At 39.7% G+C, this 26,198-nt stretch overlaps 1 protein-coding gene across 7 annotated transcripts in view; it reads right to left on the bottom strand.

The window, feature by feature from the left end:
* NRG1 (neuregulin 1) overlaps nucleotides 1-26,198 on the bottom strand; it is a 550,039-nt gene that overhangs the window by 61,043 nt on the left and 462,798 nt on the right. For 4 of the 7 annotated variants that reach the window (XM_029601714.1, XM_029601723.1, XM_029601728.1 and 1 more), the window contains one exon: nucleotides 17,404-17,427. The exons of the other annotated variants lie outside the window; for them this stretch is intronic. In XM_029601714.1, the coding sequence (XP_029457574.1) occupies nucleotides 17,404-17,427 (24 nt within the window). The remainder of the gene's footprint in view (nucleotides 1-17,403; nucleotides 17,428-26,198) is intronic. 7 annotated transcript variants of the gene reach the window in all.

Raw genomic sequence — 26,198 nt, 5'->3', positions numbered from 1 at the left:
GCCCACACGCCCCTGGACACGCCCCCGATCCCTAACCGCGCCCCCTGGCCACGCACACAACCGCCCCTTTTTGCAAGCCCCGGGACATATGCGCGTCCCGGGGCTTGCGCGCGCTGCCGAGCCTATGCAAAATAGGCTCGGGGCTTGCGCGTGCTGCCGAGCCTATGCAAAATAGGCTCGGCGCGCGCAGGGGGGTTTGGGGAAGGTTTTCGGGGGTACACGCGTATCTTATGTGCGTACCCCTTTGAAAATCTACCCCTGTGTATTGTATTCATGCCATATACTTCATAATGTATACAAAGATTATACTGTTTTTTTTCCAATTTTTATAAAGTATCATTGGCAAGAAACACAGCCTTGAAGTTCCATTATGCACATTCTCCGTAGTGGCAGTGATTAACAGCTCCTAGCAGTCTCATAGTCCTTCACAGTCTAAAACTGAAGGACTTCAAAGGGGCGTGGGATAAACACTGTGGGTCCATCAAGTCTAGAGGACGTGAATAAAGAGGAGGCAGCAAAACACTGCACGGAGCGGCAGTAGCCACAGAGGCATTCACGGAGCGGGATGCCAGTCGCGAGTGGTTGGTGTTCCACCTTCACGGAGCAGAAGGATGGAGGGCTGCCATCTCAAAAAAACCAAAAAAAAAACAGGGGTGGGTAAGAGTATGGGGCAAGGGTGTGGCCTGCTTGTTGCAGCGGTTGCTACCCCTAATTGAGCTGGATGTTCACTTGGATGCAGATCCGGCGCTGCTCTCTACATTGGTGGTGGGGTGGAGGGGATTTAGGGCTGGAGGGTACTGGAAGCCAATAGTAACAGGTGGGTGAGAGAAAAAGATTTAAAAAATTAAATAAATAAATAAATAAATAAATAAATAAATAAATAAATAAATAAATAAAGTGCGTAGCTTGCTGGGCAGACTGGATGGGCCGTTCGGTCTTCTTCTGCCATCATTTCTATGTTTCTATGTACTGAATGAATTCTCTGCTATTTATTGTGCAGGTCCCCTTGAACCAGAAGAGGCCAACATAGGGGGTCATTTTCAAAATTATTTGGATAGGTGCAAAGTCCATGGGTGCTCTTCCCTGTGGACTTTGCACTGATTCTCAAAAGGGAATATTACCAAGAGAAAAATTATCCACAGAGGTTTGCACCTGTTTTTTCTACTGATACTCTTCCCATCAAAAATACAAAACTATGCTCATTGTTACCTCCCCCGAACCAACCCTGCCTCTTACCCCACCTACTTTTCTCATGGGTACTGGTAAGCAGTTTGTTTATCCCCATGTATACTTTTATCCATGTATATGATAGGAAATTTTCAGATAGCTTATTTAACCTAGTACATTTTTTTAATTGCCAATGAATAATATTTTCAAATAATAAAGCATGTTTTAATTACAGCAAAAAATGGCTTGGAAGCAACAATAATTATTCTTGCATGACAGTTTTCAAATGGAACATATGTGTGCATGTTCCTTTTGACTATTAAATATAAGATCCACAGGCTCATAGGTGGAAAGTTTGAATATTGCCCCCAAAATGCATATATACTTTTATGTATGCTTGTATTATACAGAGTATCTTCTCAGTTCTGATAGCATTTAGCATTTAAGTGCCTAGTTTATACTAAAAATTGTCACAAATCCCAGTATTCTGATGGTAGAACCATCATTTGTGACATTCATTTTCTGTTCTCAGTCTCAGCATCCCTCTTTATCCCTTTCTTCCGTAAACCATTTACTGTACTCTTTTCTGATCACAGTATAGCACTCACCCATCGCTTTTCCTGACCGGAAACATCATCTACTTGAGTCAGAGCTTTTTAATTCCAGCTGTTGCTATGGCTTTTTCTTAATGTTTCATCTAAGTTTCCTCCTCTCTAACTTCACTCATGCACAATTCACAATAACATGGGAAGGAGAAATGTGCAGAGTTGTGTGGAGATAGAGGAAACAGAGATGGCCACATGTTGAAGAGATGCATGGGCAATGCTAAGGAAATTGTGAAGGAAGCTCATATTCAAGCAGAAGATTATTCAGTACATAGAAAGCAACAAGTTTCATTTCTGAGGAAGAAAGGGATCAGAAAAACAGTATAGCAAATGGGAAGGCAGGGAGGGGAGAATCTAAGAGATAGGTAGAGAGGGAAAAGAATAGCATATTATGGGTTTTCAAAATAACACACTATTAAGGTTGTGGTGAAATACTGGAAAATAAATATTTCTTCATTGTGTGATGTCTTATATAGAGTTTCCAAAAAAGAACTGTTTCTTTATAATCCCCTGTAATCTATGTGGTGTGCTATTGTGAAGTACACAGATTTATATTCCTACCATTAATGAGATTTATCAATGACACCTTAAATCAGCAGTCTTTACAGGAAAAAGCTCAGATTAAATCTTGTTGAACTTGAAAACTTCAGCTTGGCTTGTAAATCTTATTAATGAAATAAGGTAGAGATACCCAGTGCAATTAAACAAAAAATAAAATATAGTTACCAAAACAAGCAATAATATTAATTAGTGGTGCACTTTATCTTAGAAATTCTGTCTAGTTATATACACATAACCAAATGCAACAACAGGTACAGCCAAAGGGCAGTCTTGCTGAAAATCTTCCTGAACTCAGGCTCAAAATATTTTATCTGCCTACAGAAATCATTAGTGCAAGTTATATATGGCTTTGGGTAATGCACATATTCCAGTGTGTCACCCTTGGCAAAAAATGATTCGATCTACTTTGAAAATTGCCTAAGAAAACAATCTACACAAATCTGTCCCTTCTTTTTTCTAGCTAAATACATGTGGATACTTTTGAAAATGTAAAAGTAGGCGCATATGTGCAAGCCCATCCCCAGCCCTGTCCTTGGGAATGCGGCTTTAACCAGCACATAGGGTGGCCGCATTTTCAAAGACCCCATGGAAAAGACTCTAAAATTTTCCTCATGAAAATCTTCAACATAATTGGAAAAACAATTTTTGTGTACACCTAAAAAGGAATATTAGTAAAGGACAGCTACAGGCAGGGTCATTTTCAAAGGCATTTCTGCAGGTGAAATGATGCTTGTAGAAATAGTCCTTTACAAAATTGCTCCCCCCATATGTAGGTAAAGTAGGCATGTATGTCATGTTTGCATGGAAATATACCCCGACTGAGCTGAGTGGAGGAAATCCTTCTCCACACAAATTAGCAGGTGTGATTTTGTGAGGGAAGTTTACATATGTCTATAAGTTTGCTTTGAAAACTGGTATAAGCTGCTATGCATGTATTTGCCAACAAATTTATGCAGGCTGTCACAATATTACCGCCTAAGCCTAGCTAAACCATCAATACTATCTACATGTGTTAAAATGTCAAGTTGCCTAGTCTTTCCTCTCTTCCTTCCACTGCCAGTCTTATTCCTGATTCTCCTTAATTTGGCCCGCACTATATGCTTTCTATGTGTATATTTCTTTGAAATAGTAGGTGTGGTCAAGTCCTGGTTTATAAAAATCTCCTTGTGGCCACTACAGTCATTTGTGCCTTGCTCATAACACTGATGTTCCAGGGCGATGCCAGCACAGACTCTTGCCACAATACAGCACCACTCATTTGGTTAGATCCATACTTTGTCCATAATGTCAGGAATGGTTAGTGGAACTTTCAAAAACATTGGGGGAGGGGGTGGGAGAAGGGTATAATTTCATTTTGGGGTGTTTCATTTTGTTTTGTTTGTTTTCAAAACAACTAAAATTTTAAAAAAAAATCCCTCCCCCCAAGCATAGTGGAAGCGCACTCCAGTGCCTTTTTGGCATAAAGCATTGATGGGGCAAAAACAACTAGGGATTGCTCTTACCCTATGAAGCCCTACAGATGGGGCAAGAAGTGGGGAGTATCTCAGTGGTGGGAGCATGGGGAGAAGATCCGGAGAGCTCCAGATTGTAAAGTTAGGGCACGGATCAGTCAGCTTTATTTTTGTTTGGTTTTGTGGCAGGAGTGAGGGGTAATCTTTTTAAAAACAAAATGCAACCAAAATTTCATTAAAAAAAAACAAAAAAAAACAAGAATATGAAATAAGTAACTATTTCTTCCCAATGAAAGCACAACCCAAGTAAAAACAGAAAACATGATACTATTTATTCCAATTGCAAAAGAATTACTATTAAAAGTGATAATAAGTTGCTTAAAAATATTGATACGACCAAAATAGAATTCCCTTCTTTGTTTCAATGAAAAGAAAGAAAAAACCCACAGTCTATAAAAATTGTAAAAAGTGTATATATATTTTGTAAATGTATTAATATGCTTTTCTACAACATGTTCACATAATCATAGTGAGTCGGGAGCATACCATGATGGGAAAAGAGTTTTTCAGAATCCGTGGTGAACTGGTCCATACCTTATTGCTAAATCTATTCTCTCTTAAACTGTCTCCAATGAGACATAATTAAATCCACTGGCAGAGCAGTCATTGGACATCGTGCCCCAGACAAGGGTTACCTTGGTTGCCCTTCTTCTTTCTCAGGCTTAAAGGAACAGACATGAAGATTTACTCAAAAGGGGACAATGGTGCCCTCTCTAGCTTGGCACCTGGGGGCAGTCGTCATTCTTGCTCACCCTTTGAGATAGCCCTTTCCACTGCGGTGTATGGGGCTGTGAACATTATTTGGATGTAAGGTATTAATTTTCTAAATTCAAATAAGTCCTGCAGCAGCTGCTGTGTTTGAATTTAATAGGAATTAGAGGCTAATTTTGCACTCTACATTTATAGTGCCAATTTGTTTTTTGGCTCTCCCTTCTCCTTTTGGGCTTTCAGTTCAACTGGATTAGCATTCTGTCAGAGCCATACTACTGTGAGCCTTCACATGCAGCTATCTGGGTTCCTACTCTCCCCTATTTGTAACCCCATCCCAAATGTCCAGTCATTTCGCTGTGACTCCCTTTTGGAACTTGGCAAAAGTGCACTCTTAGCTCATGGGTGTCACTATTGTGCAATAGCTCAGATTCCCTTATCCACAACTCCTTTTTTATTAAGATTCATCCTAACTGTAAATCATCCAGTTACAAAAGATTGCAAATAAGCTGTGTAATTTTGTAACATTGCAAGCAATGTATACAGCAAATCCCTCATGTAAGTGTGATATCAATTTTGAAAGAGAATGTACATTTTTAAAATTATCCCATCAAAAGCACCCAAGCAAGATACACTTTCAATCTGGAGCTTATAAATTTCCTGTGCAAACTTATGTACATATTTTATAAAACCAACAAGTATGAGTGTAATGGAAAACTCAGCTTCACTCCAGGAATGCCTGGGCACAGTCTAAGTAAACTTACTTGTAAACATGACCTAAGGGGCAGATTTTCAAAGCCCTACGCGTGTAAATCCAGGAGGATTTATGCGCGTATGGGGGTTACGCGCGCCGGGCCTATTTTCAAAAAGCTTGGCGGCATGCGTAAAGCCCCAGGAAGCGTGTAAGTCCCGGGGCTTGAAAAAATGGGCAGTCCGGGGATGGCGTGGGTGGGGCGGTCAGGGGACGGGGTGTGGCGTGGCCAGAGGCCTCTCCATGGCCGCAGTCTGGCAGTCTGGCCGGCAGTCTGGCAGGTGTAACTTGTGAAATAAAGGTACGGGGTTTGGTTTTTTTTCGGGCTGGGGCGCGGGACAGGTAGGAGAAGGGAGGGGAAGGTGGGGGGGGGGAATGGGGAAAGCCAGCTGGTCTCCCTGAGGGCTTGGCGCGCGCAAGGTGCACTAGTGTGCACCCTCTTGTGTGCGCCGACCCCTGATTTTATAATATGCGCATGGCTGCGCACGCATGTTATAAGATTGGGCGTATATTTTGCGCACCGGGTAGCGCGCACAAATGTAGGCCGCACGCTTACCTTTTAAAATCTGCCCTTATGCATGTAAGTTTACCCACATCAGGCAGGAAATTTTATAAAACCTCCATTTCTGTACATAGAAAGGTATTATTTATTCATGGAAATGCAGTGGGAAAAAGCCTTTAAATCTTGATCATACAATTATTATTTTTATCAGGTTTATTTATTTCTATGACAAAGTGCACCTTATCAGAAAAGTTAAGAGTTGCTACAAGCCAAACTCATAATCATCAAAACATAATTAACAGGTCAATGAGCATTTTCAAACAAAATTAATAACATTTTATTATTAACAGAGGGAAAGAAGAAGTCAGTTTGAGGAAATAGAGCACTGCACTAATTAAACCAAACAAACAAAATCTGAGAATTGAAAGTCAAAGGAAAACAAAACAAAGACAACGGAGAGAGACAGAAAGAGCAAGAGAGGAGAAAAAGAAGGGTGAAGTACAGGAAAAGAGGTTAAGAGTTGAGGAGTCAACTGTAGGCCTGGCACAGCATGCTTGATACTGGAAAAAACAGAGTGAAGAAATGCTTGAAAAAAAGGTTGAAGCAGAGTTTGAAGGGATTTCCCATACAGCATAACTCCTATCCTAATTCATTAGAGAATTTCTAGAACAGATTTAGCAGGAAGTTGGTAACTGCTGTGTTACTAAATGTTCAAGACACTTCACAGGGATAGTTGTGTTAACCAGCTATTTCACTCAAGCAGAAGCAAAGTCAAAACATTGACATTGTGAGTTTTCATTTTTGTGTATTTATGATTAAAATATTTTTGAATATATAATGTTTGTTTGCTTGTTTTACACAACTACTATATGTACTATGTTTCATTGTGTATTTGTGATGCAGGCTAGGGTATTTGTCCTGAAAAAAAACATACACTGGCATCTACTATTAATGGAAGATGGTGGACAGACCGAAAGCAGGGATGATGAAGAGCAGATGGAAGGAAATGGAATCTCTGCTTTTGGTCACTTGCAGCATACATACTTGAGATAATGTTCGTTGTGCATGTAAACGTGTGGAAAAACTAGGCATGATTGCAGGAAAGCATGATCCAGTTGATTTAAGAATATAATGTTTTTTACCCCATAATCATTATGGATATATGACAGACTCAGATTAGATTAAGCCTTCTTTCTAATTTCTATAATGAATGTAGTACTGTGAATCTATGTATAAAACAGCACTGCACTCCATATCATCATAACTTTGATCTTCCTTTATCTCAGACTTGCCTAGTTTTCATATGAAAATATACATTTATAGAGATTACTTTACACTACTTTTAGGCCCTGCTCCAAATATGTGAGGTTCTCTGATGTATATATTTATTTGTACAGAAGACTGAGCAATTGATGTACATTCAAGTGTATGATGTACATGTAAATTAAACAAGGAAGATCAGTTGTAATTTTTCAGAATCTATTAACATTTGTATTTAATTATACTAAATTAGCACAGGTAGAAAATCTATAGAAACCTGTTGAGCTACTCATTTCAAATTACATTTTGGTGTAGCAATTACAACACTTTAAGGGAGCTCATTTTGTCTTTCAGAATAGGGAGCCAGCAGGATCTTGCTTCGTGCCCATGTTTTATTCTTATTGAAATTCTATGTATTATGCAAAGCAAGTTATGGTAATTTTACTTCAGTGTTAACTAAAAAGAGCCAGTTACTGTTAAAAGAATCAGTTCAAAGCTTGCAAGAAACGCCTATAAATGCAGGCCTCCTGTACAGAACATTCAATATTAGAGCAGAGGAACTATTAGATTGCTCGATAAATCAACTTGCAGGTTTTTGGAACTAATCCTTTCTCTTTTGATTTTTCTTGAGTCTATTTTGTTTGTCCCATTTATGGAATTTTTCTTAGATATGATACCTTTTATTGGACTAACAAAAATGTTTTTAAAATACATGATTTTTCCCTCTGAGTCTCTTCATATTTTACGCTTTTTAAAAATGCAAATTGTATACTTTTCATTATAGTCACGTTACCTATATATATAAATATTTGTTTTATTGCTTTTTCTGAGCATATTAATCATATGATCATGCTATATTTATATTTTCCATGTATCAACAGTGGTTTTGATTTATTTAACTTCTTAAGAGGAGCTTCCAAAAATCTGAAATAACTAAAAGATCATCAGGAGTGAAACAAAAATAAAAAAAAGTAGTTTTAATGATTTTATTTGTTGTGACTGTTGATTACAAAGCTAGTTATGCTATGATAATATATTCCTTTCTTTAATGTTACCATGTCTTTTGCAGTAAAATCAATATGACAAAATAACAGAAAATTGCATTTTAATGTTAAAAAAAAATAACACCAATAAAAATCTATATATCCTCTCTAACAAGTAGACACAGATGGGCAGATTTTAAAAGGCCTGCACGCGCCGGCGCGCCTATTTTGCATAGGCCGCCGGCGCGCGTAAAGCCCCAGGACGCGCGTAAGTCCCGGAGCTTTGGAAAAGGGGCGGGGAGGGGGCGGGGAGGGGGCGGGGAGGGGGCGTGCTGCAGCGTTTCGGGGGCGGGCCCAGGGCGTGGTCAAGGCCTCCGGACCAGCCCCCGAGACCAGAACACGGAGCGGGGCTGCTGGCCGGCACGCGCAAAGTTAGGGGGGGTTTAGATAGGGCCGGGGGGTGGGTTAGATAGGGGAAGGGAGGGGAAGGTGGGGGGAAATCGGAGCGGCCTTGGCGGGAACAGGCAGCGCGCGCTGGGCTCGGCGCGCGCAGGTTGCACAAATGTGCACCCCTTGTGCGCGCTGACCCCAGATTTTATAAGATACGCGCGGCTACGTGCGTATCTTATAAAATCCAGCGTACTTTTGTTCGCGCCTGGTACGTGAACAAAAGTACGCAATTGCGTATTTTTTAAAGATCTACCCCAGAATGTGAAAAAACCTTAGGCCCTATGACTAAGTTTAGTTTATGGTTAACTTCAACTCACAAAATATTGTAAAGACTAACACATTGGGCTAGATTTTAAAAGCCCTGCACGCGTAAATCCTCCCGGATTTACGTGCGCAGGGCACTTGCGCGCCGGCGTGCCTATTTTGCATAGGCTGCCGGCGCGCGCAAAGCCTCGGGACGTGCATAAGTCCCGGGGCTTCGTGAAAGGGCCGGGAGGGGGTGTGTCCGGGGGCGTATCCGGGGTCAGGGGGCGGTCCGGGGGCAAGGCAACGGTTCGGGGGCCGGCCGGGAGGGCAGTCCCGAGTCCCCCAGCACTGCGGCCTGTGCTGGGGGATGCGAGGTGGCGCGCATAGGTTATGCCTGCTTGAAGCAGGCATAACTTGCCCAACAAAGGTAGGGGGGGAAGGTGGGGGGATGCGGAAGGAAAGTTCTCTCTGAGGCCGCTCCGATTTCGGAGCGGCCTCGGAGGGAACGGAGGCAGGCTGCACGGCTCGATGCGCGCAGGCTGCCGATTTTGCACAGCCTTGCGCGCGCCGACCCCGGATTTTATAAGATACACGTGGCTACGTGCGTATCTTATAAAATACGGCGTACTTTTGTTCGCTCCGGTTGCGCGAACAAAAGTACGTGCACGCGTACTTTTTAAAGATCTACCTCAGCGTTCATATGCCTATAAACTATGTGAGATCTATAAACTAATAATAAAATGCTATGGAAAAAACATTTTTCCATGCTTACGGGAGAAACATTTTTCTAAATCAGTGCGATGCCTAATAGCAGTTGTTAATTTATATCTGTATTATGCTCATGTACCGTAAGATTACTAAAGGGTCTATGGACATTCATAATATAAAGATTGATTTTCTGTTCTTGGCAGTTTTAGTGAAAATGTTTTAAAAGGAGGACAGCAGAGTTTCTGACCTGTAGCAACAGTTCACCTGTTACATGTATCATGTGGCTGTGCATGACAACAAATAGAACAAACTTTCCAGAGCTTTCAGCTAAAGCCTAAAAGTGTTTATTATGCATGGGACTTCACCTGCTACTGTGGCTGCACCACTTCTATCACTTCCTGTTTTAGACAAGCCTGTGGAATGAAGGAGGGTTTGAGTAACTGGTGAACTGCTGCCTTCAGAGAACACGTGGCATGGGTAACCCATTTTGTATTCTCTAAACACAAACAGGTTCACCAAAGAAGAGTGATTTCCTAGTTAAGGGTTGTCTTCAATGGAAAAAAATGGCAAAACATGATGTTAATCTCCAATGGATGGAAACATGTTTTTATGGGGGGGGGGGGGGATACCTTTTCTCTATTGTGTTATTTTATTTAGATTTGTTTTTAAAACAAAGACAACATGGAAGGCAATCCAAAATCATCAAAATAGACCCTACTAGAGAGAGAGTTGGGTTCTTTCCTTTGAAAAGGACATGGAGTCCAAAATTGCTATCCCAATGGGAGGTTTTGTCCAGGCAATAATGAAATATGACTTTGAGAATTGAATTTGATGTCACACCCTTGCAAATCTCTATAAGGGAGGTAGAACAGAATGGCAACTGATGCCATGGCCCTAAATGGTGGGCGTTAACATTACTCTTAAAGTCAATCTTTTCTGAGCATAAGAAAAGGTGATGCGGTCAACTACCCCACTGGAAATGGTTTATTTTGATACCTCATTGCTAAGCCAATTAAGACATAAGAAACAAAAAGTTTAGTTGACTATTTAAGGATTTTAGTCCACTCAATATAGAAGCTGACAGCTCTTTTGCTACCCAAAGCCTATAGGAGAGTTGTTTCACCTTTATGATGGATGGGCCCTGCCACCAACTCCTTTGAGATATCAAGATATTTCAGAAGACAAAATAAAGGTGCTCTGAATGTTTCTGTAACCTCTAAATTGAAAGGTATGGCCTAAAACAGGAACAGTCCTCTGGTGAAGAATATACTTTCTCCTGTCATGAGACAGCTCCAAAGGAGATCTGTAATCCCCCTTCAGGGCAACTATTCAGAGTCTCAGGACTCCTCAGACTCCAAATCCTTTATATACTGAGGAGCTAAGGAGTACTGAGAAAGTGCCGACCTGGAAATCAATGGGCCTGTTTTTGGACAGGATCTTCCTAGGACTGGTCTGGGAGAGAAACCTGCCCAGGCTCCTGGGCATGTGTCACTCCCTCAAATCTCATTTCAGCCAACTTAGAAAAATGCTTGGGGAGCTGTCAATATCAGCACCAGAATATTTAGTATCAAAGCAGAAACATCTACTAGAGCACTGCTTGACATATCCATTGGGCTCAAGAGAAATTCAATGCTGATTATACATTAAGTATTAGTGAAATTCTCCTTTCCAGCACTAAGTTAAACAAAGTAGATGGTAATGATGGGATAGACTTCATAGGAGACTATACATCTGGAATGTTCTTGTAGAAGGATAACTCAAAGGCTTCACGTTGGCCCGGGAGACTAGTGTAGAATGGTCTTTCTGCAGGAGGCTGAGTTAACTGTCAAGCATGCTTGCATCAGAATGAGTGGAACTTCCATCATGTCCAGGATCTCAGAGTCATGCATCTAGGATCTGACAGGGAGATTCCTCAAGACTTGGAACTTGTTGCCTTTTGTTCACAGTGCAAGTCTTTTTAGCTCTTGCTTATACTTGAGTAGGAAGATCAGTCCTTGACTCAACTCTTGGGCCCTATGCTTGGAGCAAGTTGCCACAAGGGCTGTGGAGTTCTTTAGTGAGGCCTTGCCACAAGTGCAATTGTGATCAACTTATCAGGCCATGGGTCAAGGCTTTGAGGTCAACCTCTTGGACACAGGCTTAACTTTGCCAGTAAAATAGCCTCTGAACCTGTCCTGATACCTAGGAAACTTTCTGAAACAGATTTCACAACTATCTGTGTCAAGGTTCCTCTCATACTCAAAGCAGATGTAGCACAATAAAAGTGAATTTTAAAAGCCCAGTACACACATCCAATTAAGGGATGTGCACACAAATCGGGCTTACACATGCCCACCCAATTTTCAAAACTCGGAGATGCAATATACATCTCAGGCTGCATTGCAAATCTCATTGTGTTTCAAAAGGGGTGGGGCTTGGGTGTGATCTGGGCAGAACATGGAAATTCCAGAGCAGGGCCAAGAGATGTGCACGTATCTACCTATTACCCTGGGTGTGCGGGCCAGGTCCACTGCCATGTACATTTACTTCTGCTATGGAAGAGGTGTGTAAGTCAGAAAAAAAAACAGCTGTTTCGGAGGGTTTTAAAGGTTCTAGAGCAGTGGTTCCTCAACCCTGTCCTGGGGACCCCACCAGCCAGTCGGGTTTTCAAGAGATCCACAATGAATATGCATGGAGAGAACATTTGCATGCACTGCCTCCATAACATGCAAATTTTCTCTCATGATATTCACTGTGGGTATCCTGAAAACCCGACTGGCTGGTGGGGTCCCCAGGACAGGGTTGAGAACCACTGTTCTAGAGTAACTGAGGGCAGTGCAGGCTATTAAACCAGGGGGGTTTGGAAGACTTAGATCATAACTGGAGACGGTTGTGAAAAAATGGTGAAATGGCAATGGCATGGATGTGCGACCCTTTTAAAATTCCCTGATTTTATGCAGTAGAAGCAGCATTTTACATGCCTGGGTGCAAATTGGTTGTGAAGAATAGGACATTCCAAATCAAACTGGATAATCATACTTCTGACACCTTCCCAATCGATACAGGTGTCCCCCAAGGTTCAGCACTCTCGGCCACACTATTCAAAATCTATTTGCTGCCTATATGTGCATTACTAGCAAATCTAGGAATCAACTTCTTCCTAAATGCAGAGATGACAAACAATTCTACATCCCTTTTGAAAAAACATTTGAAAAAATGGTGTCGTCTCTGTCAACACATGTGAAGGCCACACAGCAAAATCTATTTCAACTGAAATTAACTCTAAACCCCCAAAAAACAGAAATTGTATGTTTAAGGAGAGATAAACGATGATCAAACTGCCAACCCTAGACCTAGGAACTATTAACATTACTCCCTCAGAACAAGTATGAGACCTAGGAATTCAGATCAATGAGAACTTCAATATGAAAAAGCATATAAACAAATTAATCAAAACAGGATACTCCAAGCTGAGAATAATTACATCAGCTGAAATCACTGCTAAGAATACAGGACTTCCGCATCGTCCTACAAACACTTATATTCTCAAACTTGGACTACTGCAATTCCCTATTACTAGGCCTTCCCTTGTCTACTAAAACCACTACAGCTACTTCAAAATGCCTCTGCGAGACTCTTACTAGGGACAAGGAAATTTGAACACATCACCCCCTCGCTGATAGCACTGCACTGGTTTCCTGTACAAGCCAGAATTCACTATAAAGTTTTAACTCTAATTTTCAACATCATCAACATTATTAACCCATGTTTATCAGGAGTGACACTTCAACATTACACACCACAGTGAGCCCTAAGATCACAGGACAAATGACTTCTTATGGTGCCTTCCACTAGGAACACATACCTAATGCAAATAAGAAAACAAATGTTTTCCATAGCGGGACCCAAATTGTGGAACTCTCTTCCAGAGTCATTACATCAGATAAAAGAAAGAAAGAGTTTCAAGAAAGAACTGAAAACATAGCTCTTTAGAAATGCATATGATTTAATGTAAAATACCAGTATGCTGATAATTTCAATGTCAGTACCAGAGATAATGGTAATGGAGTGAGCAATAAGTGATGAACGATTTAAAGTGTATTGTTAGCAGATTTAGAATTTGTATTTACTATTGTGTTGACCTAAAAATACATGAATATGATCTAGATTATATATTTGCTACTGTGATGTCTTAGAATATGTATGAATATGAACTAGAATATGTATGTTATAGTGCTAATCTAGAATGTGAATGTTGACACACAGTATATGATTGTTGACCAAGAACATGAATGCTGATAATATAAACCATTGTGATAATCTTCTGGAACGACGGTATATAAAACACTGAAACAAACAAACAAATAAATAAATAAATTAGAGATCTTGGCCTTTACCAGAAAGCTCTGGAAAGTTTGTTCTGCTCAGCACTATGAATGGTCATGTAAACCATATGTGTGACTTGTAAGTCTGCTGGTCTTCTGATAAAATCACAATTGTGTTTGCAATCCCAAGTATTTAATTACTGTTATATTATATTTTATTATTTTTCCTATTTGAAATATTATTGGTTGTTTTTGTTATAAATTTATTCATTTGATGGTGATTTTACTGTTTTGCACTACTTTACTGATTCTTGTTTTTATATAGGGAGCCCCAGATCGACAAGGTTATAATAACGTGGCTGAGCCACCACTCCAATCCTGTCAAGCTCGCGACCTTGTCACCTTTTCTCTTCCCATTGGGTTAATGAGGCTGGTGGGAAGACATTTGTGGTGTTTGGGTGGATTACCTAATCAATCAGGTCTCTTCATGGGACTGTCCTCACATTGGCAGGCTCTGAGGACTTCAGTCACCCACTGGAGCAGCTTGATGTTGGGCGTTTTCATTACCATTCCTACTCTCCTATCCATTTGTAAAATGAAATATGTGGTAGGGGAAGGATGGGTTGTTTTGCTTGTTGCAGCTAAGGGGATTCATGGAATTCTAGACCTCCAGGTATCATTCTATCTCATATTATGTCAGAGTTGGCTCCATGGGAATCAAGACTATTAGCAATACCATCATGAAGTGTTGAGGCTTTCTGGAGCTTAGCACTGCTCACTCAGCAGCAGCCTTAGGTACCTGTACAGCCTAGTGTTATTGCAGGTTGTGAATACAGCTGGAAGTAATCCACAAGGTACAATTACCTCATCACAACCAGATCATCACCAACTGTTCAGGTAACCTAGTTTGGCAGTAGACCACACCTTGAATACTGTGTTCAATTCTGGTCGCCGCATCAAAAAAAAGATATAGTTGCGATGGAGAAGGTACAGAGAAGGGCAACCAAAATGATAAAGGAGATGGAACAGCTCCCCTATGAGGAAAGGCTGAAGAGGTTAGGGCTGTTCAGCTTAGAGAAGAGACGGCTGAGGGGGGATATGATAGAGGTCTTTAAGATCATGAGAGGTCTTGAATGAGTAGATGTGACTCGGTTATTTACACTTTCGAATAATAGAAGGACTAGGGGGCATTCCATTAAGTTAGCAAGTAGCACATTTAAGACTAATCGGAGAAAATTCTTTTTCACTCAACGCATGATAATGCTCTGGAATTTGTTGCCAGAGGATGTGGTTAGTGCAGTTAGTGTAGCTGGGTTCAAAAAAGGTTTGGATAAGTTCTTGGAAGAGAAGTCCATTAACAGCTATTAATCAAGTTTACTTAGGGAATAGCCACTGCTATTAATTGTATCAGTAGCATGGGATCTTCTTAGTATTTGGATAATTGCCAGGTCCTTGTGGCCTGGTTTGGCCTCTGTTGGAAACAGGATGCTGGGCTTGATGGACCCTTGGTCTGACCCAGCATGGCAATTTCTTATGTTCTTATGAGCTTTAGCTTTGGGCTTGTAGTCCTATGTGTATGTCCCGGGGCTCGAAAAAAGGGGCGGGGTATGGGCGGTCCAGGGTGGGACAGGGGCATGGCCAGAGGTCTTCAAAGGCCCGCTAGGCTGGGGGATCACACGCCGGCACTTGGCTGGCACGCGCAACTACCCAGAGGCAGGCATATCTTAAATAAAGGTAGGGGGGGGGATTTAGGTAGGGCTGGGGGGCGGGTTGGATAGGGGAAGGGAGGGGAAGGTTGGGGGGCGAAAGAAAAGCTCCCAAAATCGGAGCGGCCTTGGAGGGAATGGGGAAAGCCATCGGGGCTCCACGCGGCTGCACATGCATGTTATAAAATCGGCAGAGATTTGTGCGTGCCAGGTTGGAAAACCTGGCCCTGTATGCATTTCATACTAACCTTTAACTTGTTGTAATACTGTATGCTGTTAATAAAGCTGTAGCCCTATTTTGCCAGTATTTCTTAAGATCTACTGACCTTCTCTATGGTACATGGAAATGAAAACATATGGAAAATGTAAGTAGTTGATAGTCTTATGTAATTGATAAGATTCATACAGACTCTATGATTGGGTATGGAAGTCAGTCTGCCCTGGAACAAGACTTCTTCATACTACAGTGTGAATCCAACCTCTTTCCTAATGCCACTTAATTCAAAGCTCTCACTACCACTGACACAAAGAACAATTTTAAGGAGTTTTGAAACTTAGGGGTACATTTTAATACCTACGCTCAGGTGTCCATGTGCGCACACTACCCGGCGCCCACACATGGATGCCCGATTTTATAATATGCTCGCACTGGTGTGCGCATGTTATAAAATTGGGGGTCGGCCACGCAAAGGGGTGCACACTAGTGCATCTTGCACGCACCAATGCCCACAGCCTTCCCCCGATCCCTCCCAGGCCGCTCCAATTTTGGAGCAGCCTCGGAGGGAACTTCCTAACTCCATAACCTAACCTCCCTTCCCCCTTCCCCTAACCCTTCCGCCCCCTAGCCCTATCCTAACCCCCTCCCCTTCCTTTGTTCTGGGCAGGCACAAGTTGCACGCGCCAGCAGCCTGCTGGCACACGATCCTCCAACATAGCGGCAAATGGCCGCTGTGTTGGAGGCCTCTGGCCCTGCCCTGCCCCACTCCCTCCCTGACTTAGACATGTCCCGGGGCTTTACGTACGTCGCTGGGCCTTTATAAAATAGGCCCAGTGCACATAACCCTCCCTATGCGTGTAAATCCTATGGATTTACGTGCGTAGGGCTTTGAAAATATGTCCCTTAATATTTATACAGAAAACCCTTTGTAGATTATTTAACCTCCATTTATTCTGCAACATTCAATCACATATAATTTATTTAGCATTACCACTGACTACTCAGGGTGGGCAAGTACACATAATAATAATAATAATAATAATAATAATAATAACAGGTGGGAGAGAAAAAAAAGGGGAAAAAAATGGATAAAGTGCGCAGCTTGCTGGGCAGACTAGATAGGCCATTTGGTCTTCTTCTGCCGTCATTTCTATGTTTCTATGTTAATAATAATAATAAAACAAGCCTTCTTCTGTATTATATATAGAATAGATTGTGATTTTACTAAGCAAGAAAGCCCGTGGAAATGTTACACAAAACAAAGTATCAAAAGATAATGCAAGTTTTGTCTTTCTAGAACATGCTGAACACTTTATTGCCATTTATGTTGCAAAAGTTAAAAGAATATAAGTTTCTATCTAACTTTGGATATGTTGATTTTAAAATTATGATGGCTATTATGGTAGATACATTTTACAGGCTTATTTCATAATTCAGCATTAGATGAAGAAATGTAACTTGGTAAAATAATATTGCAATAGTGTAAATGTGTGATATGCCCTGATGGTTATGCAAAGCAGCTGGGAGATATATGAAAAAATGTCTGCTACGTTCATTTACTATCCCAGTAAGTTCATCATAGATAGAAAGAAGACAAAGAATGCTGTTATAGCTGTATGATCCCTTCTAAAGCATAAGGAAATTGGTTAGGAATTGAAGGAAAAAAAGGTTTTAAGCTTTTAGGCTTTAAAATCTGCAGGCTAAAAGGAATGATTGGTCCATACCCATAAATCCAATCCCAAGATGCTCTGCCAATGCAGAAAGTTGACAAAAAAAGAAAGAAAAAGGGAAAAAGTTTAAGAAAAGAGCAATACACTGTACTCAAAAACAAATTACACATGAATATGGCTAGTCTGTGTTTGCACACGGAAACAGGACATGTGGCATACAGTTAAAGGAGCAGTGCTCAAATAAGCTTCAATCGGCTCAAATGGAAATGTTGACTAGATTTGTCTTTATGCTTTGAAAGCCAAGGTACAAACTTTTAACCCTTAAAGAAATGGCTGAGATTTAAGGCATTTAACCCCAGAATGCCACATATAATGGTTTACTTTAATAGTTCATATTAGTTTCCCAGATAGCTCTACACAAGCTACAATACAGCATTTTTATTACTTTAACTGTAATATTTTAATTTATTTTACTTTCCCATTTTTAAAGTGTAAACACATTTCTATTAGGGTGCAAATTTATTATATGCCACGTGCAAATGGACTAATAATCTGGATATACTTAGTCCAAGGCACATTTTTTCATGCTACAAATAAAAACGTTAAAAACAGAAGACATTTGGGCCAACTCTTGGGATATTCATAATTTCTTTTGTATATCTTTGAGTTTCACATCCTAGAGGCTAATGTGACTAATTAATCAATGACCCCAGCAGAGGATTTTATTGTTAGACAAATATCCTTGACCTGTTATTTGTCCTCCGTCAATTTCAAGGTCATTCAAAAAGCCCCAAAACAATTACTCTGACATTGGAGTTCTCTATTGAGAAGACTACTGCTTTTAGAGAATAGAATTACAAAACACACTAAAAAAAGAAACCCATGTCTTTTGTTTGTTTTTCTTTATCTTTTAACTGCCACATCTGCTGTGAAGTTCCAGTGGCTGATTGATACAAACATTCCATTTTCTAGTATAAAATATTTCTAATACACTTTTAAAATATTAACATACTTTTATTTCTACAAGCTAAATCTCTCTCACATAATATACAAATTAAAAGCTAACATTTTATTTTTAGAACTCATAACTAATGAAACATGAGTCCCGTTATACAACTGAAATAGAAAAGGTACTGAATTTTATTAATCAGGCTTACAGCAGAATTTTATTCTAGTGGGACTTGCATGTCTCTTCCTCATGAGCAAAATTTAATATAGATTGGTTTTCACTTGCTGAATGTTAACTTTGAAGCCTGGTTTGGGGGCAGGGAGGAGAGAGAACATAATTTTCTAAAGTAGGTACTCTGTTACAGGTATGTTAAAGGGGCTAGTAAAGTTAAGTATTGTATACATCTCCAATTAGTAATACTTTAAGGGTTAACCCAAATGAAATCCATTCAGATTTATTTTTTCCAAAAGAGCCATTTTACATGAACACTGCTAATGAGAGATATTAGTTGCATAGAAAGCTTGGTTAAGTCTTCAATAAGATTAGCGACATGCCCATGCATATGTATTACTAAATTTGTGCTATTTTATATGTAGGATTGCTAGTCTAAGATATGAATTCATTTCACTGGATATCATTCATATCAGGCAACTTCCATTTCAAATAATTTTGTGGGAAATTGGTTCTTGCAATGGCTTATATATTCTGGTCACAAGACCTAACTGGTAAACATGCTGAATAAACATGCATTGTTTGTTCTAGGCCTAGGCTAATTTATCTTTACTATTCATAGTTACATGTTTTCTTTTGTTATGATTAAAGGAAGCAACGTACACCCAACACTTTTTATTCAATCCAATGCTGGCTGTCATTTAATCCAATGTTAGCTCCTGTTTGTTATCTTTCATATGTTTTCCTCTAAAATTCTTTGAAATGCTGTTTTATCAGTGAGAGTGCTGCCAATGAAACAGTTTTCCTTATTACTTAGCAATTTCATTTTAGACAGCATAACAAAACAAATTGCTTTAAACTAGGAAGAAATGTGCGTTATGGGCCTATTCCTGATCGGGATATTGGACTCTGCAAGATGATGTCATCTGTACAATCCATGAATCCTCTCTGATTGGTTAGTTTGGGATTTATGTGCACACAATATACCTTAGGCAGTCCAATATTTCTGTCTGAATCAGACATGATACAGGCTTATATAGTGGGTGGTTTCTAGTGAATAAATGGATTCATAAAATTTGATTTGGGCCCATTATAAACCAGTTTATAATAAAAAATGATAAATTAAAATATTAACTTATGCTGTTTATTTCAAGAATTTAAATCAGACTCTAGGTTATAAGGGGAGTTTTTTTTTCTAAATGTTATAAGCAATATATGCATTTCTAGAAATAAACTACTACAAACTGTGAAGTTCAAAACTCACAGTATGTTACAAATAACTAAGAAGTTAGCCCCCTGTAATTTTTGTAGTGACTTGTAATAGATACTCTTCTTGGAGATATTCAGAGGTAAGTCAGAATGTAACATATCATTGCTCATGTAATTATAATGTGTCTATCATTTTTACTATTTCTAATACTACCTCTTATTATACGGAAAGAGTTATTTTAATACAGAACTCTTATGACATATAGGAAACCAGTGTTTATATATATTTGTAGGCTAAGTACACTTTCAATATATTATATTCTTTTTATTTCTCCTAAGTTCCCATCCACTACAGATATGCATGTAAGATTATATGTAATCAAATTTATGTTTGAAATACTTAATCTTTTGTAATCATTACTTCTGTTCCTTCTCTGTATAATGCATTATTGCATTTCCAATTATACTGCCACAATATTAATGATAGTAAATTTAATGCATATATGTTCTTTATACTATCTGAACTATTTAAATTTGTAAGTATATATTACAATGTATAGGAAATTACAAAATATGCAGTACATTATCAACTACACTATCCTAGCACTAGGACATGTATTTCTCTATATTATTGATACTTCTAGACAACAGAAAACTCCTGTTTTGTTTAATACTATTGACACTTCTTGGTTAATACAACTTTTCCTGTTGCATAAACTACTAGGTTTTTCCTTCCTAGATATGAATGCATCATACTAGATGCTATCCAAATTAAACATGCTAGTTTGTTGAAAATTATCACTTTCTATAAAACACATTTATCATTTTAAAATAATCAGTTTATGTTGGCTAAGCAATACAAATAATCTTTTGAGAAAAGCAAGTTTGTTTACCATAAATAGTAGACTGCAGGATGAAATAGCCATGACATGTATGTGACGTTATCTGGTGGCTTCAAACAGACCTCTCTTTCTTAGCTAGTAGAGCTTTTGCTCTGCTATATGTGTGTGTGGGAATTCTCACTTGGATGTTGCTTCATGTGCTCCTTCAGTCAGTTTTAGAGCTAAGTCTAGTTAGGTATTAACTCTCCAAGGAGGTGGGCAGGAATTTAGCATGGCTGTCTATGGAGATCACCATTAATGGCAAGCAACCTTGCTTTCTCTGTTGACAAGCAGGGCTGAATTAGCCATAGCATGTGAGGAGTCCCAAGGTGAAGGCTGCAGTAAAACATTTACTGAATAAGCAACTTGGACCCCATCATGGAGAGTGGATTACTGCAAAACTGCTTGTGCGAATTTACTGTCACTCTTTGAGAGATTGTCCAGACAATAATGGGAAACTGCTTTGCAAATTTCTTCAAGTAGAATGGCTCATAGATGAGCCACTGATGCAGCCATGGCTCTAACTTGATGAATCTTGATGGTGTCTGTAATTTGTAGGCTTGGTAGCATGTGTGGGATGCAGTCTCTAACCAGCTGAACAATGTATATTTGACTACTGCTGTGTCCAGGCTGTTGGGATCATAAGAGATGAATAGTTGAGAAGTTTGACAATGAGGCTGAGTTCTTCTCTTATAGTAAGCTGAGGAATTTTTAAAGCCTAAGATATAAAGGGATTTCTTGCCTTCATGTGTGTGTGGCCTCAAGAAGAATGTAGGTAACATGATAGATTTATTAATATGAAAAGTTGATACTACCATTGGTAGAAACTTTGGGCAAATGTGGAGCAGTATCCTATTGTTGCAAATTTGTGTAAAAGGCTTGCTGACTCTTCTGACTAATGTACTCTTCTGGCTGATGTTCCTGCTACCAGGAATCATATTTTCCAAGTTAGAAACTTAAGAGAAGCCAACACCAATGATTCATTTGGTGGCTTCATCAATTGTTCCAGAATCACATTTAGATCCAAGGAAACAGCTGGTTTTATGACTGGAGGCTTAGTATGCCAATAAGCCTGTCATGAATTTGAATATTAACAGATGAGTTGAGATAGGTTTACCTTCAATTTGAGCATGGTAAGCCACTATCGCACTGAGATGTACTCTGACTGATGAGATGTTGAGACCGAAACAGACAAAATGAGCAAATAGATCAGTAGCACTTTGGGTTCACAATCACATACAAATGGATTCAAGATATTGTGTTGACACAGTAAGAAGACCCTTTTCCATTTAAAACTGTAGGCTGTTCTAGTTGATGGTTTTCTGGCAGATAGTAAGATGTCCTCATCTTCCTTGGGTAATGAAAATTTGGTGTTTATTGAGCACTCAACATCCAAGCTGTCAAGGCCAGATGAAATAGAGGATTCTTCTTGAGTTAATAAAGATGGGTCTGATCTGAAAGGGATCAGAGGATTGTTAGACAGCTGTACCAGATATGCAAACCAAATGTATCTGGGCCATTCTGGAGCTATAAGGATCAGACAGACTAGGTCTTTGAGCATCTTTTACACCACTCTGCCTATCAGCAGTAGTGGTGGAAAGCATAAATGAAATCTGCATTCCAGCTGAGCAAATAAACATCCTTAGTGGGTCTGGACTTGTTGTGAAGAATGGAGCAAAAACATTCATGTTTTCTGTTTTGCTCTGAAGTAGTTTGATGGCTGAAAATTCCCACTGATTGAACAATCTATTGGGTAGTGATTGCTGTAGAAACCATCCGTGAGGCCAAAACCTCTGCTGAGGCAATCTGCCAACATGTTCCAAATCCCTGGAAAATACATTGCTTGCCATATGGCTTGATGTCTGCATGCCCTTTCTCATATCTTTATTACTTCTTGGCATAAGGTCCATTAACCTATGTCCCTTGTTTGTTCACATAGTACATGGCTACAGTTTGAATGAGAATGCTTTTTCCTTGAAGGAAGCAAGTGGAAGTTGTTAGAGCATATCTGATTACTCTCAGTTCTAGGAGGTTTACTTGAAATTGCCTTTCTATGAATGATCATGTTCCTTGAGTTCGAAAGGGCCCCATTGGACCCTCCAACCTTTTGTGGAGATATCCATTGCTTATGTAACTTGGCAAGGAAGTAGACAGAGGGGGTGCTCCCTCCTGAACAATATAGGGCTGTTTTTGTCAGCACAGATCCCATTTCATTTCTTGTGAAATTCTCATTTCAGTTGTCAGGGACCAGTTGTCAGCTGGTCCTATTGGGAGTGGAGATCCCACCGCAAGAGTCATATGTGAAGGCAGGTTAGTGAAACTATGTGAATCACAGCTACCATGTGACCCAGAGCAACCCTCAACTCTCTGGTTGTCAACTGATCTGTGCTCAACAGTCTGTATGCAAGGGACCTGAGAGTATTTGGGTGGTCTGATGGGCTTTCAGTTGAAATGTGCTACTGTTAGACTGGTATGAAAAATAGCAACTGTTTCTAATGCTGAAGTTTCTATCAACCTATTTTGAATTTGCCCATGCTTGCTAAGGTGTTAGAGAAAAGTGTTCTGTTGCAATTAGAAGAGTACATGTTTGATTATGATGTTCTGGATAGTAACCAATTTGGTTTCAGAAAGGTTCACAATACAGAATTATTGTTACTTTCTCTGTCAGACACAATATAGTACATCTTATACCAAAGCAGAAATGGAGAATTAGTGCAGTTAGATATTTCAGCTGCCTTTGATAGTGTGGTTCATAGCATTCTTATTTCTCATTTGAATATCATTGGGATTTCTGAAACTGTTTTGAAGTGGTTTGAATTATTCTTGCAGGACAGAAAACAGTGCATTCAATTAGGTGAACAATTATCTTCCTGTAGGACTTTGCTCTCTGGAGTACCCCAGGGCTCGGTGCTGCCTTTGGTCCTGTTCAACCTTTATTTAGCCCCATTGTTGTTCATTCTTAAGGATCTCAATGTATCATATTTTATATATATGCAGATGATATTAAGCTGTTTATTCCCCATGATTAAGGATTAACTGAATTATTTCTCAGAAATTGTATAGCTAAACTTAAGTTATAGTTGACTTTAAATGAATTATCTTTAAATGTCTCAAAGACTAAACTTCTTTGGATTGGAAAACTCTGTTCTGGTGTTTATCCTTTCAAAGTTTTTGCTGAGAATCTTTTTATGCCTGTTCTATCGGAGGGACGTAGCACAGGAGTTATGTTTGATTCTGAATTGATATTTAAGCTGCATATATGTAAGTGGGCAAGGGTGTTTTTATACAAACAAACATATGCTCAGATGTATCCTACCAATGCAAGTGTTCAGATCAATTCTACAATATTTAGTATTGGGTCACCTGGATTATTGTAGTAATCATTGTGTCAGTTTACCTGACAAACTATTACATGTCTTACAACTTCTGCTACATTCTGATGCTCGCTTGTTGATGGCTCTGCCCAAATGAGAACATGTTTCTCCAACTTTCCAATAATTACATTGGCTTCCTATTAAGTGGCTATCTAAATTTAAGCTCCTAGTATTAATCAATAAATTGCTTTACGCTGAATATTCATGTAGTGTGAGGAAAAATATAGAATGTGGCAAGTTCCCTCTTGAGGTCTTCTGCTTATAGATATGAAAGAACCAATGTTGGTTTTTAAGTTTTGTTTATGGTGAGTGTCTGATTATTCTGGGATTTTTATGGCTGATTTATGGTATTTTGTTTATTTATGATTGTCATTTTGTACTCCGGACTGGACAGAGTATTTTCTTTGGAAGTTGTGATTATAACATTTTTAATAAAAGAAAGAAAGAAAGAAAGAAAAACTTTCTCGTTTAAAGAATGTATCCATGCTCCAATGAATTTGATGTTCTGGAAGGGAATTAAAGTAGACTTCTCAAAATTCACCAGGAACCTAAGCAATTGTAGCAGTTATTCTGAATTTTGCAGAACACACCTTCCTTGGAGTTCACTGTCACAAGCTAGTCTTCCAGGTTAGGGTAGACTTAGATCCCTGAAACTACAGATGCTCTGCTCTACATCCAGGCACTTGGTGAAGACTATTGATGCTGATGAAAAGCCAAAGGGAAGCATTCTGTACTGATAGTGGGATAAATTCACCATAAAGCGCAGGTAATGCCAGTGGGAGGGATGGATGGGATTATGAGTGTAAGCATTCTTTAGATCCAGACTGCACATCCATTCCCCCTTCTGAATGAAGAGGATTACATGGAGTGAATTCATTCTGAAATGTTTTTGGAGTACATGTTTTCTCAGGCTTCTTAAATCCAGGATAGGCCTCAGTCCTTCAGATTTCTTGGGGATAAGGAAGTAGCAGGAGTAGAACTCCTGGCCATGATGATGGGGGAGGATCTGGTTCTATCACCTGTTGCTTGAGGAGTGACTCCACCACCAGGTGGTGTTGTATCAAATGAGACAGATTTGGATTGAAAACTAAGCAATGAGGAAACATGGGAAGCCGGGAGTAATGCAAGCATCATTCAGACTCCAAAATCTTGAGAACCCAGTGAACTTTTGTGATTTTGTGCCACTCCTCCATATTCTGTTGGAGTCTGTCACTTATGGGTGACGATGGTTGCTGGGTATGAAACGTGGTCAAAAACCTGGTCCAGGCTTTGGCTGGACTTCTTGCATTGTATATGGTTGATGGTGTTCACATGGGCAGAAGTTGTTGTTGTTGCCGAAGCAGAGGCAGCATCCAATTTCAATGAAATTGTTGGAAGGGACATCTCTGGAAATAAAATCTTTTAAAACTGTAGTAAGGATGCCTTGCAGAAGACTGTTGTTCCTGTCCCACCGAACCACCACATACTGTTCCTTTATTTGAGCAACCATTTGTCTAAACATTTCTCTGAAAAGGTGATCACCCAGGCATGGGATATCTGCCACTTGTCATGGTCATCATTCCTTAGGTTACTGGCTAATAATCAAGCCATATAGCATGCTCCAATAGACCCTGTCAAAGTGTGTGCCATGATATCAAATGTTTCATAGATGGATCAAATAAGAAGGTGTATATACTCTTCTGCATCTAAAAGTGGCTGAGGGTATACAGCTCCACCTTCACCAGGTGGAAGAAAAGGTTTCACTTTTTGTATACACACATATATATTTTACATGAGCCATGTAAAATTCATGCATTAAGCTTAGAGCTTTGGAAAATCTTTTAACCAAAATTATCTAGTAGCCTGGGATACTTCCCTGGTGGTGTATTCAAGAATATGTCATGATTTGAACCACCAGCCTTTGAGGAGTTGGACTAGAGCTCTAGGACGAGAGCTATTGAAGCCAAGGGGAATTAGGAAAGCATGGTACTGTTAAATTCCAGGAGTTGTGGGCATTGGCTAATAGGTAAACCCACCTTTTCCTTGAAGAGCTGGGTCTACAAACAGGGCTGCATTTTGGACTGTGTTCAGGCTGAATTGGGTCTCTTCTCTTGCTTCCCTAGTAAGGGAAATCATTCTTGGAAGTCTTTGGTTGTCTTGTCTTGCCATCTGTAAGCCAGTGGATATATGCTGTATTCTGTTTTCTCATTAAACCTTATTTTAAGTGCAGTTCCTATGCTGTATTTGCCTACACCTTAACAGATTGTGCCAGCCCCCTGAGTGACC

This window comes from Rhinatrema bivittatum, chromosome 1, assembly GCF_901001135.1.
Source record: "Rhinatrema bivittatum chromosome 1, aRhiBiv1.1, whole genome shotgun sequence".
Taxonomy (NCBI): domain Eukaryota; kingdom Metazoa; phylum Chordata; class Amphibia; order Gymnophiona; family Rhinatrematidae; genus Rhinatrema; species Rhinatrema bivittatum.
This window is presented reverse-complemented; position numbering and strand designations above follow the sequence as displayed.